Genomic DNA, 18,421 nt, shown 5'->3' on the forward strand with positions numbered 1-18,421 from the left:
AAATTGCCTAGTTATCTAATTGGCAAGTGTACATGACCGTTTTATCCAAAGTAGCAAAAAACAATACCATTCATCAATAGCAAAATTAAGCACAAATAATAGCAAAGTATAAAGGAGATTTTCATTAATAAATTGGGCAGTCTGTAGCTAGTTTACATATGAAAACTACCAAACAAAAAGCTACGAATTTGCATGAAGGCGCCTAGCAAAAACCTAAAAACTGTAGTCATTTTACACGTAAATAAAAACTACTAAACGAAAACTTCCAAATCCGTAAACAAAAACAACGGCTCAACAAAAAACAAAAACCTAAAAGTGTCGCCCTAATTAATCCTCGGAGTCAGACTCTAGTGGCTCAACATCCACTTGCTCGTATAGAATTGGCATAGCCAATGTCACATTTGAGTCAGCCGTGTTTGAATCCCCAGTTTTCAAATTTGGGGACTTCTTCCACATAATTTGCAAGAGCAGCGCTTTGCCTGGCCTCGTACGCTTTGGAAGCCTCGGAGTCGGCTGCTTCCTTCGCCTTTTTCGATTCTTCCAATTCAGTCTCCAGTTTGGCAATCGCCTCTTAGGCTAACTTGAGCGCATCTTCGCTCACATCTACCCTCTTCTCGGAGGCCAATTTCAGCTGGTCCGTATTTCTCGCCCTCTCCATCTCGGCCTCGGCCCTCGCGCCTTCCATCTTCGCCCTCACTGCTTCGAAATCGACCCTGCTCCTCTGGCCCTCTACTTCCGATTGTAAATGGCCAAGTCGTTCGATGGCATCATGCTGGCGACAACCTATCTCGGCTATTCTCCTAATCGTCTGCAAAACAGGAAATTAAAACCAACACAATATTTGCATAAAGGGGAAAGACAAGGTCAAGGTATATACTAGAAGAGCCGATTGAGCGGCTAATGCTATTGCCAGCAGATCCGACTCTGCCCGGAAAGCCGTTTTGTCAGCCGGCAATGAGACGGATATAGCCATGCTCAACGCGACGGCTGGGTCTTTAATTGCCGACGTGTCAAAGGAGATCGGCCTGTTTTTTATCTTTGGTTGAATGACAAAAGGCACAATCACATCTGACTTCTCTAAACGCGGCCGTCTGTTAGCACGGTTTTCTTCTGAGCTGGCCTCGACTTCGGCAGGACGCTTCTCTGCCCTTTGTTCAGCCTCTTGATCGGCCTGCACAACTGTCTCGGACTCGACACTTCGGGATTGAGCCGTTTCCTCCTCGATAACAGGCAGGGAGGGCTGAGCTTCGGCGGCAGGTGGCACTTTAGATCGAATGGCCTCTGCTCTTCCCCGCGCGGCCATTCTTTCCACGTTTTTCTTTTTGGCGAGTTGTGTGAGGTTTAACCCAGCTATCTCTTCGGGGTATGTGCTGGGAAGGTCTTCTAAATCGATAAAAATGTCATCAAACGGAAGGTCCCCTCGGCCCGAAGTGAACGGAGGGTTGTCTGAATTGAGGCCGGCTTCCTCAAAGGCCAACTTCAAAGCCTTGTCTACTTCGGCTTCGGCTTCGTCTACCTCAGCTACTTCTGCCCGCTCTAAATCGGACCCATTGAAACCAACTTGCCGCAAGTTTTTGAAGTTGGTCAAAATAAGAGCCGTAAGAAACTCTTCACCCCTCAAAATTGGGATGTTTTCTACCGCTGAGAACGTCATATATGTCGGCTCGTATCGAAGGAGAATGTGGGGCCGCCCTCCCTTGCTTCTGAAGACTCGGACGGAAGAAATATTTGAGCGCGACTTTAATTTTTGAAAGAACGGCATCGTCGATTGAAGTCAAGACTTTCTTCAAATCGTTTCCTGCACAAGCAAAACCATGAGATCTAAAAAATGAAGCTTTATAACTATAAGAAAAATAAACGCAAAAAGCTATATGGCCACCGGGTTCGCCCCTCCGTCTAGGAATAGGGTCAAGGCGATTCTCGCTTTCGCCGAATTCCCAATTACCTCAGACAACGACCATAACATCATCGACTCGCTTGCCAGAACTGGAAAGCGTAGTCACTAGTTGATGGTCGGTGTCCTTAGCCCTAAGGAAATAGCGTCCATGCCGACCAGAAGACTTGGCCAAGGCGTAACAATGTCGAATAGCAGGTATGCCGAGGTTAATCCTAAGGTAACGGTTTAGCTCTATAATCCCCATTACGATTCTAAAAAAGTTGACATTGGGTTGGGAGGGGATTAGACCCCAATGACGAAGGACAGCCCTAAGAAATGGATGAAGCAGGAAACAGATTCCGCCCTCTGCAATTGATAAGAGAGGGAAGACGATTGTGCTTTCATCATCCCTCTCCATATCGAGGGTGCTGTTTGTCACAAGCGATAGACGGACGTCATCAGGGATAGAAAAATGGCGTTGAAAGCTAGAGATTCGATCCGCAGAGAGGAGGTCTTTCAGATGTTTTGCCATTTCGGTCAGCCTATAGGAGCGTACTAAACTAAAGGCAAACCAGGAAAAGGGATTCAAAACAGAGAGGAAGAGAACTTACAAGAGACGGAGAGGACAATGAAGAATGAATGGAAGTTGCAGAGGTGAGTCGGAAGGCAGTCCAAAAACTCTTAAGTATCCAAAAATGTGTATTTGAAAAGACGACAAGATTTTAAATCATAATAAATGGAAGCGTACGAAGGGGCGAAAAGTTGAAATGATAACTGAGAGGCGTGTGCTCTGACATCAGCGTTGGAATGAGGTTAGCCGCCGAATTTCGGCTCTGACTTTTCAAGATCGAAACCAAACACTCCAGCTAATTGTCGTTAATGGGGTGCTTGGGGGGCAATTATGGGGGTCGAATATTAAGAGTTGTAAAGAGGCCGAATAATTGGATCCGGAGAGTCGAAATATATATATATATCGCATTCGGCCCCGTCTTGCACATTTAAATCCCGGGTTGAGTAAGGTGCCAAGTGAGAAATGGTTTTGCAACATAAGGAGTCGAGTAAATAGTTATACGGCGAATTGAGAGTGGGCCCAGCCCCGAGGCCCAAGAAAGAAAAGATATAAATAGAAGAACATCAGCTAGAAAGAGGTATGTGAGAATTAGTACGCATAACTTAAAATACAAATAACTAAGAGAGTATACACTGACTTGTCCGTCGGAACGCTAATTCCGGAACCCCTGACCGGAGTGTTAGTTTCTTTTCAGGTTGTCCAGGTCATCAGCTGAGGATCTCGAGCGTCCCAGTGGATCAAAAGAGTATTTCCAAACCACTTCCCCACAAGTTCACATACAAGAATTAAAAAATAATTCTAAGTTTAAAAGTCTATGGATGCAAGAATTGAAAAATAGCCAATGAAATAAATAGGTTAAAATAGTTAGGCATAGTTTGGGAAGTTGGTTTTGGTGGGTTAGGGGCTAAAATAGCCACAAAAAATAAAATAGGCTATTTTAGCCACAAAAAACAAAACATCAAATCCAAAAAAAGTTAACCATCATTCCAAACACAATTTTTTTAGCCATGTTAAAATAGCCAAATAACCAAAAAGCTAATTAAAATAACCAAGTTTCCAAGCAGAGTCATCAATCAATCACTTTTTTACTCTACTCTTTCATTTTCTCAAATCTTACATATCAATTAATCATTTTTTTTTCTCACACTCATCTATTTAATTATAAAAAAAAAAAAACTACAAATTGTCCCAAAATACAAAACCACAAAACTAGAAAACTATTTTTAAGATATACAACTAAATAAATTTTCAAATTTTGAAAACTCTTTTCAAATTTTCAAAACTCTTTTCAAAAACTTATCTTTCTAAATTAATTTTAAAATCATACCAAACGGAACTAAACTTTGGCCATGTCAAGTTGAATAAATTTAGGAATAATATTGTAAGAATGGTTAGCATTATTGATTTCAATTTTACCTCTTCTCATTAAAATATGAATTACATATTTGTACATAAAATTATTAAAATTTTGAGTTTTGTAGAAATTTTAGAAATAACGGTTGAGGTAGTAGAGGGCGGGGAGACATTACGGTTAGGAAAGGAGAATTATGGGCTTTGTTTGAGACTCCCAGTTTCCAACCACCCCCACCACCCCATACACACGTGGAGGTTGGTTATTGAATAATATATATAAAAAAAAATAAAAATAAAATTGACCAATCACAGTCCACTAGGGGCCTACGGGTCACCCCCAGTAGGGGTCCGAACCATTTTCTGGGGAATTATGGTTAAAATTTGGACTCTAAATGGAGGGCTGATTTGATTTTTTTTTTTTGAAATAAATTTTTTTGGTACATACAAAAATGCTTGGGAGCTCTAATTAGAATCATCACTAATGATATGGCAATAGGTCCCACCCACTGTCACAGTGTATGTTGTATTTTTTTTTTTTTTTTTCAATTTTCACCTCACTAGTGGTGAATTTAGAGCTCCTTATTTAGAGCTCTAAATCATTGCTGTATATTACTACAAGTTTATAATAAGTGTGTTGTTGTCAGTATTATTTTTTGAGAAAATTGGTCTAGGGTCCCTCTCCCACTTTTCATAATGGAAGAGATCCACGAAATTATTTTTTGATGTCTAAGGTCCCTAAACATATATCAGAGAAATTTGACTTTTGTCTCTACTCTACTCTCTCTCTTTCTCTCTTCTCCTCTCACCCACTGTCTTCCAGATCCAAGGCAACAAGTTCTGCTCCTCCACCCTCCTCTACGACCTCTTCCTCAACACCTTCTCCTCCGACTCCTCCCTCCGCTCCTCTACCCTCCTCTACGACCTCTTCCTCAACACCTTCTCCTCTGACTCCTCCCTCTGCTCCGCCACCATCGCAGACCTTCGCGCCGCCCAGATCCACGACCCGATCTCATAACAAGTCGCTACTATTCTCTAAACCTGAGATTCATACATATATATATATATATATATACTCATGTAGTTGAGTCTTGAGGTTGTAAAATTCTTTGGGTTGAGAGAATTTTTGGGATTCTTCTTGGCTTCCAAGTTCTTGAAGACAATTCCTCAGGTAGTGTTTATTAATCACTCGCTCAAATTTTTGATGATATTCACTTAATTTATATATCTTATTGTAAGTATTTATAGTAGGTGCAAGTGTGTTAATGAATTTGAATTTTTGTTTAGGCCGCTGCGACGACTTGCTACGTTGCTACGCATCTGAGGCTTGAAAACGTTTCTGGAAAGTACTTGGTAGACTGCAACGAAGCTTCAATATGCAAATTAGGATCCAACTCTACCGAAGCTGGAAGGTTGTGATCTGTCTTGGAGCTTATGCCCCCAAGAAGTTCTCAAATTTCTCTGGATTCAACCCAGAGAAATTTGAATTTTCTCTGGATTCAACCCAGAGAAAATTTAAAGGATCAGACCAACATTCATGTTTATCCTGATTGGGCAGCCATGCAAGTTTTTCTTATGATGCATGCTCTTATGGAACACAAAAAAATCAAGTTATCATGTTCCAATGAATTTTATGTTTAAGTATTGATTCAAGATAGTTTGTTGCATCTTCAGGCATACTTTGGCAGCAGAGTGACTGTATCACTGCATTTCAACTCAACTATTGCATCTAGTCATGCCCAGAGAAATTCTTTGGGTTGAGAGAATTTCTCTGGCTGGGAATTTTCTCTGGGTTGTGGAGTCCAGAGAAATTCTCTGGGTGGGAGAATCTCTGGAAATGTTTATCTGAGAATTTCTTTGGGTTTGGGGAGTCCAGAGAAATTTTGAAATTTCTCATGTGTCCAGGGAAATTTTGAAATTTCTCTGGTTCAATCTTTGGACAGCAAAAGATGGCTCTGTTTCTCCCAAGCCAAGTTTTTTCCATGAGAATTATTGCAAAAAGCACAAAATCTGACTTGCTTGGAGGAGAAACTCCAAATATCAAGGATGGAGTGAGAATATGGTTGATCCAATCTGAGAATGATAGGTGAGAGAAATCATCTGTCCTAATACCCAACTTGGCAAACCAAATCATCTTGATGGGTTTGCATAAGAAGAACAGATGGACTGCAGATTCAGGTTTCGCTCCGCAGAAGGGACATTCAGAGGAGTCTATTTGGATTTTTGCTGAGACTAACCTCCACAAGAAGATTTTCTGTCTCTCATGAATTGTGGTTTCTAGAACTGTACACCTCATTTTGGCTAGAATGAGAGGTAAATTTTAGACAGAATTGAATTTCTCTGAATTGAATTTTCTCTGGTTTGGACCAGAGAATTTCTCTGGATTAAATTTTCTCTGTTTGAATTTTCTCTGGATCGAATTTTCTCTGGACTGAAATTTCTCTGGAATTATGTTGAGGGACCTTAGACATCATAAAAATAGTTGATGTCCTTTATATTATAAAATCATAATATCAGGGATCTTAAAAAAAATACCCCTTATTTTTTAGGCAACACGGTGTTACACACCCTTTAAAGGAATGTATTTATTACGTATTTTTATTATAAATATCATATATATATTTTTTATAAGAGTTACGATAATTATAGTTTAGAAATAAAAATATACATTTTGTGATAATATTTTATATTTTTGTGATAATATTATATATTTTTATCTAAATATTTTCTATCTAAATATTTTTTAACTACAAAATGTGTAACAATAACATAAAATATGTAACATTATTATAAAAATGCATAATTTTATTTCTTAACCACAAATTATTATAACTTCTACTAAGAGAATATGTAACATTATCACAAAAATATGTAATATATACTATAAAAACACATAATAAAATGCATATGATACACTCATAGAATTTTCCTATTTTTTATTTCCACGGTTCCAAATTATTTGTCCGATATAAAAAGTAAGAACTTCGAAATAATCTATTTTTTTTGTCTTAAAAAGTTTTATTTTATTTTTTTTACAAATTATAAGTATTAAAAGAGGTTTTTTAGTAATAAAAAAAATTAAAAAATTCAATTCCAGAAGTACAAGAGAAAGACCAAAAAAAAAAAAAAAAAAAAAAAAAAGGGCTTAATTAAGCTCTTCACTTTTATAGTTTGATTGGAATTTTACTTTGATCGCTATAATTTCAAATTAAATAGTTTAACTTTACATTTTGAATTTAATTTTAGTTTGGTCCTTTCATTCAAGTTAAATGTTAAAGGTTTTGGGATACTTGTTAATTTTCTAAGATGTACCCACAGAAAAAGTCAACAAAATTTTGGATAAAAAGATCAAATTGAAACTGAATTTAAAATGTGGAAATTAAACTGTTCAATTTAAAATTAGAAGATCAAAATGAAATTTATTTCACAAAATTAAAAGTACAATTAACCCAAAATATATACAATCAAGACATTTTTTTTTAATTAGGAAATTCTAATATACACTTTTTAAAAAGGGTATATCATATGCATTTCTAGTTTTGATATGTTTTTTTTTTTAGTTATGATTAGTTTTCTTATTTTATTATGACATTATTTTAGTTATAACTCATAATTTTTTTAATTATACTTCATGTTGTGTTTAGTTATGACTCAAAAACTTAAAATTATGTCATTTTTCTTTTTAGTTATAGTAGTGTTTCCCTTTTTAATTATTAATTTTGTGAGAAATTCTATGGTACAAACTCCATTTGAGATGTACATTATATGTACTTTTAGTTATAACTTTTATAATATTTAGTTATGACCTATTAAATTATTTGATTATAATTTTTTTTTTTTTAGTTAGGACTATGATAGGAAATTCTATGGTATTTGAGGTGTGCACCATATGCACATTTAGTTGCAACATTTATAGTATTTGGTTATGATTTATTTGGTTATAATTCATATATATATTTTTAGTTAGGACTCTTATAAGATTGAGTTATGATATTTGTAGTAATCAACTTGACAAATATAGGCCATGTTTGGTTTGAATTTGTAGAATTATTTTGGGAAAAATTTTCTAAAAAATTTGTTTGATTTGTAAATTTTTCAAAACAATTTCCAAAATTACTTTCTCTCTCTTACCTATCAATCAATCACTTTTTCTTTCTCTTCTCTCATTCTTAATCACTTTTTCTTTCATACGCATCTATTCAATTATAACAAAATATCAAATCATTCCAAACTTCAAAACTCCAAAACTACTTTCAAAATACACAACCAAACAAACTAACAAAATTTCTAAACTCTCTCCCCAAAATAATTTTTAAAAATTACTCTCCCAAAACCAAACCAAACATACCCAATAATTTACATAATAACATTGAGCAATGTTACAGTATATACCCTCTTCAAAAGTTGTATATCACATGCACCATTTATTAAACAATTTTGTAGCATATGTTATCCATTTTTATGATATATGTTATCCATTTTTATGATAAACATTATATATATATATATATATCGGCAGAATTATAATAATTTATGCTTTAGAAAATTTATGCTTTAGAATTATATTATACATTTTTTAGGATCCAAAATAGTACTGCATACAGTGAAACATTTCTCCTACAAAACCCTATTAATAAAAACCTCGAACAGTTCACCGTCTACCCCTCACTCTTCTTCTCTCGAAACCCTAGTTCCCCTTTCACTCTAAACCTCTCTCTCTCTCTCTCTCTCTCTCTCAAGCGAAGCAGCGTAAGACCTTTGTTTTGTTCTCATATATCTTTTTGTCGCTATACGTGTCTGTACATGTATGTATTTATGTGCCTAGTGGTTCATATGTTTTGTAGTTATGTGAGTTAAACTTTGTAAGATCTTGTTCATTGCTAGTAGATCTAATGTATATTTTAGTGTTTTATCTGAATATGATATCTTTCCCAAGGCTTTCTCATGGAATAATTATTAAAATGATTTGGGGATCCGGATCATCAATACTATTTTCTCATTTTAGAACCTTTTAAAGATGGGTTTACCATAAATAATTTTTATAGTCTCAGTTGTTTAGGTTTTTTTTGGATAATGAATTTGGGTATAGATTTGGATGAATTTACCATAACTAAGTTTGACCCACATTTTCTATTTTCGAATCCCTATCTAAATAAGCATTCGTGAATGTTGGTCATATTTGGTGACTTGGTGGGAGGGACCACATGTACCTAATAATTGCTTGGGCGATCCTCTTTCTGATTTCTGTTGTCACTTTACAGAAAAGAAGTTTTTGTACCCATTAGGTATTTATGCCTTTTTGTTTAATAAAATATAGCTGAGTAGATATTTGAGAATGTGTCTGAAGGGGTTTCAATGTTTTGAAAGTTAGATCTCTGGCCCAACTGGAAAAGGGATTGGGTCAAGTTCAATGTTTTAAGATCATATATTTTTATTTATTGTTTGTAAGGAAATTAATTATACTTTGTATTTTAAAGAAAATACAATGAATTTAATAAATAGTATATATTCATTTTGACAACTTTGGCTTCTTTTTGTTTTTTTAATAGCTTTTTGGTTTTTTTGGGTTACATTACCTCTCTATTTTTTTATATATTTTTCCAAAAAAAAAAAAAAGCGTCAAAAAGCCAGCTTTTAACGTACTTTCCAAGTTGAGACCACCATTTTGTGTGGTTCAAGTTCAATCCCCTTAAATGCTTTGTACATTTTTTAATAGAAAACATTTTCTACAAAAGCTTTTTTTTTTTTTACAATGTTTTCTATGGACGGTGATGTTATTGGTAAAACGTTAAATTTGAAAACATTTTTTGTGCAGAAAATATTTTTCGGCAAAACTAACATAGCGAAAATATGCCCATTTGAAAACGGTCATTGATGGGGTGTGCAACATGGTTCTCTTTAGGCTTTATCCAACTCCTCGCTAATAAACTTTATGTTTCAATTCCTAGTCTCTATAAAGGGTTGGTCCTACAATATTGATGTAGTTGGTTTGTGGAGTCAATTGCAGGGTTATAAGTTTCAGAATTGGATTTTTTTCAACTGTGATGAAACAAATAAATGGATTAAAAATGAAAGGTAGATGTGGGTTGTTCTTGAGTCTCAGATGGTATTTGTTGATGAATTTCCTTGTAACAACTCTATTCAAATTTTCTTTACCAATTTCAAGGTCTACCATTTTGTAGATTGATCCCAAGTTGAAATTTTTTTTGCTCAAGATTTGTTTGAACAGAACAACATGTTGCTGTTCTATTTTATGTGGAATATCCCAATCATCATTATTGACCAAAGGCTTACCTGTGCATTTAATTGCAAATTGTATCATATTCTCAACACTTATAATACTATAATTCATGAATTTTTCGTGTTTGAATAGAAGATTGTGTTCTTAGAAGCCAAGAGGATTAGCATTACTTGCTAACTTGTTACTATTGAAATGTATGCTGCCTGTAAATCAAAACTTGTCTACATATGCTTATCGTTTTGCCCTGTTGATAACATTAGCATCTTATTAATCATTATTGTTGCACCAATTGTGGTAAATGAGTCACTTTAAGTAGATGTGTTCCAAATTTATCTTATATATGTTCATGGATATCTGATGGATTGAAAATCTTCTTTATTTCCTTAAAATATCTGATTCACCAAAACATGAAAACCAATCGGTCTTGAATATTTTTTCATCTTTCATTCACTTGCCGTTTGGTAACACTTACGTTTTCAGTTTTCTGTTTATATTTACAAAAATTTAAAAAACTCAAATAAAAATTTGTTTGTTAAATTTTTTGATTTATAAATCAGTGGTCTCAGTTTATAAATTTGGCTAAAAAATGAAAACACAAAAAATGTGTTTCCATTTTGAGTTTTTAGTTTTTTTTTTTTACCACCCAACACTAGTCACCACCCGCCACTATTTTCCACCACCGTCTTCCGCCACCACCACCCACTCCCACCACCACCCACCATCCACTCCCACCACCACTACCCACCATCCACCTGCCACCACTCACCACTCGCCACTACCATCCACTGCCCGCCACCACCACCTACTTGCCACCACCACTCACCACCCACCTCCCACCACCACCATCTACCACCTGTCACCACCAACCACCTGCCACTCACCAGCCACCACCACCCACCACTCACCACCACCACCACCACCACCATCACCCACCACCACCCGCCACCCGCCACCCGCTACCACCACCACCACCACCACTACCCACTCGTTACCACCTACCACCCGCCACCGTCACCCACCCACCCACCCACCCTCCCGCCACTACCACCATTCGCCACCTACACGCCACCACCCGCCACCCACCGGCCACCACCACCCACCACCCGCCACCGTCACCCACCCACCCACTATCACCACCCGCCATCCGCCACCTACCTGCTACCACCATCACCATCACCATCACCACCCACTCGTTACCACCCACCACCCGCCACCGTCACCCACCCACCCACTATCATCACCCACCACCACCTACCACCACCCGCCATCCGCCACCCATCTGCCATCACCGTCCATTCGCTATCACCCACCACCCGCCACCGTCACCCATCCACTCACCACCACCACCTTCCCGCCACCACCACCCACCTGCCACCATAACTCACCACCCGCCACCAACACCACCACCACTACCATCCACTTGCTACCACCCGCCACCATCACCCACCCACCCACCCACCACCACCACCACCACCACCACCAGCAGCTACCCACCACCCACCGTCAACACTTTCCACCACTGTCTTCCGCCGCTACTTGCCACCACTCGCCATTTCTTAATCTTTTTTATATTTTAAATTTTTTTTAAACATTTTGTCAATTACCAAACGCGTTTATAGTTTATGTTTTTCTAAAAATAAACAAGAAATAAACAAAAACCAGTTTATAAAATTTTTGTAAATATAAACTGAAAACGTAAACGTTACCAAACATCCAGCGGAAGCAACATTTCAACTTGGTACTGTTAATTGTCTAGTTTAAAACTGAAGTAGCTTATAAAGTTGTGTGTTTACGGGACAGTAAGACACAGTAATTCTGAAATATGGTAACAACATTTGATCCTTTGATTACTTGTCCTAGTGCCTAAGCTCGACAATATTTAAATGTTGTGCCACATGAATTAGTAGTTAAAGGCATAGCATAATATCTTTGCAGTCATTAAATGCTGTTATTAGGCAAGGAGTGAAGAAATTCCAACTTTGTGATAAAAATCTTCGATGGACTAGGTTTTTAGCATTATTTCAGATTTATGTCAATATGTGATGGAATGTTTTTACTGGTAGCTATCCTGTTTCATTAACTACTTAGATGACCATGCCATATCACCATGATTTGGGAGTAATTTGATTGTGCAGTTTGTAAAGTTGGAACAAAAACCTTGTACTGAATTTATGGAAGGACAAAACATACACTACTTACCTTCTTTCATGATGTGTTTTGGCTTCATCAATCATTCTTCGCATGCCACTATAAATTAGTGGTCTCTACATGATTCCATCAACCATATAGAGATATCTGGGAGACATGCTGGAAAACCTCTTCTATCCTAATTCAGAAGTTCTGAATTAGAGTTAAGCATGTTCAGGCAAAGATATGTTACTTGCATGCTTCCGTATTTTATTTATATTTGATCTGTTCGTCTTCTGTTTCTTTATTTATTTATTTTTTCTGGATTGACTGATGTACTTCTTCACTTGTCCATGTTGTGGCTTGCATCTAAGGGGATAGATTGCTTGTTATATGAACACTGATATTCTCACTGTTTCGATGCCTAGAGTGGACAATGGTTGATATGGTTGAATTATATACCTGCCCTAATTTATTTGTTGAGACCTCTGTTCCTTTTGTTTATCATACTATTGTCCTGTCACATCACTTGAGCATACTGTAAAGTGTTTTGGTTGAAAGTAAAAGTCATTATCCTAATCGAATTACTTCTTGTCTTTGTGATTTTGGTTGCACACTTAAATCTTCTCTTTGCTATTTTAGTTCCACACTTCAACTTGAATTTATCTACTTTTTCTTTTGACTCTCCTGGATGAGCTTAATATGTTACTTTATGTGATGAAGTTCTTAAATGTGATTGGTTTCGTGACAGTGCATTTCCAATGGCAAAAGGGTCGGACAAAGGGTCACGACAGGTAATCTCCCATGTCTATTCTGGAAAAGCATCTGAAGTTTCGAGGACTAGTTGCAAGGCTACCACAGCCTTCAGAAGGCCATCTGAGCAATCGCAGGCCTATGAGAGAACTACTAGGGTCAAGCACGAGGATAAGCAGAGCGGCAATTATGAACGCTATACCAGAAAGGAGAAAGCCTCAAGCGGTGAGCGACATGTGGAGAAAGGAAGTGGACGAGTTGGTGTGAAGGATGAGTTCACAAAGCAATCAACCATCAAAATTGGTAACAAAAGTGGTTACACTGAATACCACACTGAAGAGAGGGTTCGAAATGTCAACTTTGGCACTGGCAGTGGTGGCAGCGACGGAAATGGTCCAAACAATTGCTTGACATACCATGACAATAGCAGTTATGGTAACAATAATAGCAGTGGTGGTTACGGCAAGAATGGTGGTTACTATGGCTACAACTATGATGATGATAACTCTGGCCCTGGCTATGATGACTACAGTGATGACGATTACTAGGATCAGTCCCTTCATCACGAGATGATGCAGTCGTCATTCTGATGAGTAATATGGAGTTTCCTAAGTTCTTTATGCTTTCTTATCTTGCTTTTAGTATGGTAGTTCCTAGTACATATTTTGCTTTTTTCTTTTTAGTTGTAAGTTGACTGACTGCCCTGCTTGATCTGATTAGCGGAAATGTGCAGTTCTATGCACTTGGTAAGAATTTGGTGGCTGTTTATAATATTAACCTCTTGGACGTTGTTTATATGCCTTTCAATCATGGTTAGATCATATATTTAGATTTGGGAAGTGGAAAGTAAAACTAAATAGAAAAGATTAAGCGAAAGAAAAAAATTTATTTCTTTTATTTCCATATCATTTGTTGTTTTTTTTCCCCCTCTTAATAAATCTAACACCCAAACATACATATGACTAGAAGTTTTTTTTCCTCCTAGGGTAAAATGTGGTAATGGAAAACTTGCAATGTGGCTTGATTGATTTTTTATTTCTTTGGTTATTTGGTTATTAGTTCTTATTGATGACTTGGTGCATTTGCATGTGTTGCGAATAAAAGAACGCTATAAATATATAAAGTTCATGCAAAAAATTATACAAAAATGTAGTAATGTCATTACCGTAAATAAATTTATTTGAAATGATACTTTGATTTGAAATGAAATATGCATAATGATTAATTCATTATGTATGAATTTTTTATTTGTATAATATTACTAGGAATAAAATTTTCTAGTTGTTAAAACATGCCATTCTTTCTTTTCTTTTTTTTTGAATTGTTTTATTTATATATTTATTTACTTTCAGGGTGAGTTTAATAATGTCCTTTATTTTATTTTATTTTTTTAAAGTCAATGGAATTCAAATCTTGAGAGCTTTAATTTACCTTGCAGAGGGTCGGAGGGGAGTTCAATATGTTCCTTATTTTATATTTTTGAAATTGGATAGAATTCAAAAGCCCTGTTTGATGTAACTTATGGTATTGCTTCCTCCCCCCCCCCCCAAAAAAAAAAAAAAAAAAAATTTGTGGTATTGCTGCTTATATATATGAAATTTTAAAAATTTAATAATGTGTCCAGCAGTTTTTTTGTTATGATTTATGAGATATAAATAATTTTAAAAAATTGATTATTAAAAAGTAAGAAAAGGGATATTTCTAGCTTATGTTTTTTGATTTTTAATTTTTAATTTGTAAAAAAGTGCACCCGAGTCAAGCTGCCGTTTGGTAACTAGCTAGTAATGCAAGAGAAGAGAAGTAAATATGGAAAATTGGGTTACTTGGAAAGTTAGGAGTTTTTATTTTTATTATTGTTTTGCATTCTGAGAAAACAAAGGTGGATTTTCTCAGTCTAATATCTGGATTGAAGGGGTTGTTTGACCCGTGGTGTCCATTATATGTCCTGTTTTAATGATTCGAACTATTCATTTTATTAGATACTTCATATATTTCGTCTACAAAAAAATTAGGTTGAGATTCGATAACTATAACATATTCAATTTATCGTATTTTTCACTAAACAAATAGACAATAATTATATTTTTTAAAACTATAAATACATGTTTTCATGATAAAAATAATAAATTGAATAAATTGCAGTTATCTGATCGATTTAATTTTTTATATGAATGAAATATGTAAAATATTTAACAAAATGAACAGTTCGGATCATTAAACCGACACCTGTGATGGGCCTCATGAGCCCAAATAATCCCCTCCAATTCAAATTTTCAACCGGAAGAAATACTTTTCAACAAAAAAAAGTTCATCAACCTTTCGACTTAAATAATGTAACTATTTTTGGATAGTTTATGCTTTGGAATGAACAATTATTTATTAAATATAATAATGGCACAAAATCTCCAGTAGACAATACAAAGCTTGTAATAGGAAAAGAGGTAGGTTCATTTCTCTTTCATATCAAATTCATATTTCAAACAAAACATGATGAGCTTCCCTCAACGCATTAATTGGATTGGAGGATCCAAGAATTGGCGCCGATAGCCCTCTATAATTGAATTGGAGGGGGAATTCTATTCTAGTTGTACTTCAAAAATTATTAAGTATGCCTAATTTTTTAGTAGACCTTATTAAATTATTTAGGATTATAATATATTTTCAATACATTTTATATATATATATATATATATATTTTCCAATTTATCCTTCAAAATACATCCGAACAATAAACAAATCAAAATTCTAATTTTACACAAACTCAAATTGTGAGATCAAAATCAAGATTCTTGTAATCAGTTGTTGCTCATATATGTAGGAGTAGAATTTTTCTATCAATTAGGTCTTGCAACAGATAATTGCCATGGTGTGAAGGATTATATCAATGAGATTATATGTGGACTTTGTTATGACTCTACTTATGATTACAAGGTAATAATAGCAACTCACTTTACGATAATTTTGTCATAAATGTCATGATTGAAAATTTGAGAAACAAAACGAGTTGAGATTGAAAAGTGAAGTCAAGCCTGTAGTGAATGAAGCCATTGCTTCCATTGATTTATTTTATTTTATCTTATTTTATTTATATATACAAATCAAACCCACCAAAACGGTGGTATTTTGCTGTCAGTATCCACCACAAAATCATTGATATTAATGATAATTATGAGGGTTGGTGGAGTGAATTAAAGTTTTAATAGTAAGTTTTGGTAAGGTAGATTGGAGTTTTGAAATGAGAAAAAAGATTAAGAGAAAATAATTGAAACTTGAGAAGAAGATAAAGAGAGTTGAAGATGAAAATTATGTAGAAGTGGTTTGAGTGTGCCATGAGAAAAAAAAAATTAAAATTTAATATCTATTATCCTTATTAGTAAATTTACATTAAGATATAATAAAAATTAAAATTTTAAAATTTTAACTAGGTGTACTAAATTATTATTTCAACAATGTTAGAGGGCCACAATTTTTGTGGCCACAATGGCTCAAAACTGTCAAAATGACGTCGTTTTGTCATGTTTTGCAGTCGTTTTAGCAGTTTTGAGCCATTGTGGCCACAAAAATTGTGACCTTCAAACATTTTTGTTATTATTTAGGTGCAAATGGAATCACCTGAATTGGAGGATCCAAGCAATGGCTATCGGCCTACTCAATAGCCCACTCTAAGCTGATTTTGCCAATCTCAGTCGTTTATAACCATAAGATTGTGCAAAACAAATTTTGTGAAAAAAAAAAATGGAAACAAAATCAAAATCTCAGTAGTTTGATTTTGCAAAACAAATCTGAATCGTTTAAAGTCCCTCCACCCAACTTGGGTGGATCGTCTGCATAGAAAGTTTATTTGAATTTCAAGTTGAAAATTTTAATTAAGATCCTCTACAATTTTTGTTTTTCTTTTTAATTATACATTTTTTTAGAAAAGTTTTAGATTTTAAATTCTACTTGACTACATAAATTAGAAAAGTAGAGAATTTAAATTTTAAAAAATCATTTAAGACAAAAAATTAAACTAAAAATAAAAAATAGTTGATTTTTTTTGACTTTTTCGTCTTCAGTAAATTTTTTAAGATTAAAAAAAAAAATTAATTTACATAGATTCTTCTATACTAGACGAATTGAAAAAATAAATTTTTTTGACACAAATTTGGAAAAAAAAAATCATTAAAGTTTAAATTTATTATTATTTTTTTTAAGTGGATACGAAAGGTGTAGTTTTTGAGAATATAATGTAGAAAAAAAAAAAAAAAAAAAAAAACACCTTTTGTATTTAGTAGAGGTTATTTTGTTTGTATTTATTTATTTGATCTAAATAATGCATGACTGAAAAAGTGATATTTTGATTTGATAATTTAAAGTTTGACCATTTTTTTATTTATTTGCAAAAATATTGTAAACTACTGTTTCAATTTTGAGAATTGTTTTGATTGGTGGTTTCTTATATATAAATATATACACTGTATATTAAAAATATAATAAGTGGGCCTTTCCCCCTACTTGTAGCGTATAAATTACTTATTCTATATAGGTCTCATTTGAGAATTGACCATTTTAGTTATTTTAAATTTTTTTATAAAAATATGTAAAAAAATAAAAAGAGTGATATGATAATGTGAAATAAATTGAAAGAGAGTTGAGAGAGTGATATTGACAGAGAATTATCTGTTATTCATTCTGTAATGAGAAACCAATTCGATGCACCACAATATAGGAGCTGGATTGCAAACACCATAATGATGTGTTTCATTAAAATAAAGAAAAGGAGCCGAAAGAAGGGATCGGCCGAAAGCAGCCGAAAGTTATATACTTATTATATACATATTATACTATACATATTAATATATTATATCTATTAGATACAGACTATACTATTTAATAATGATATTACTATACTATTCTATTTAATAATATATTAATATGTTTAACAGCCCCCCACAAACTCAAGGAGGGCAAACATCAACCAACTGGAGTTTGGAGACAAGTTCAAAGAAGCGGCCAGGAGAATGAGCTTTGGTGAAGAGATCAGCAGGTTGATCAGTAGAGGAGATTGGATGGAGATGGACAGTACCATGAGTGACGTGTTGACGAATAAAATGACAGTCAATCTCAATGTGCTTGGTGCGATCATGAAAAACATCATTGTGAGCTATTTGAAGAGCACTGTGATTGTCACAAAAGAGGGCAGTAGCGCCAGAAGGAGAAACACCCATGTCAGCAAGAAGCCAACGAAGCCAGAGAAGCTCCTGAGTAGTATCAGCAAGAGCACGATATTCAGCTTCGGTACTGGAGCGAGCAGTAAGAGTTTGTTTCTTGCTGCGCCAAGAAATAAGAGAATCACCCAAGAAAAAGTAGAACCCGGTAGTAGAGCGCCGGTCAGTAGGATCCCCAGCCCAATCAGCATCGAAAAAAGCTCGAAGCTGGAGAGAGGAGCGGGCGGAATAATGAAGTCCATGAAACAACGTACCTTTGAGATAACGAAGGATACGGACTAATGCAGCATAGTGAG

At 35.0% G+C, this 18,421-nt stretch overlaps 1 protein-coding gene across 1 annotated transcript; it reads left to right on the plus strand.

Annotated features, from left to right (window-relative positions):
- Nucleotides 1–8,464: 8,464 nt before the first annotated feature.
- On the plus strand, nt 8,465–13,692 carry LOC114300606 (uncharacterized). Its single transcript, XM_082917690.1, has 2 exons — nt 8,465–8,546; nt 12,917–13,692. Exon 2 carries the CDS (start codon nt 12,927–12,929, stop codon nt 13,464–13,466), a length of 540 nt encoding a protein of 179 aa, XP_082773816.1. The 5' UTR covers nt 8,465–8,546; nt 12,917–12,926; the 3' UTR covers nt 13,467–13,692.
- The last annotated feature ends 4,729 nt before the right edge of the window (nt 13,693–18,421 follow it).

Source organism: Camellia sinensis, chromosome 3 (genome assembly GCF_055761805.1).
Source record: "Camellia sinensis isolate YWXY chromosome 3, ASM5576180v1, whole genome shotgun sequence".
Classification (NCBI taxonomy): Eukaryota; Viridiplantae; Streptophyta; class Magnoliopsida; order Ericales; family Theaceae; genus Camellia; species Camellia sinensis.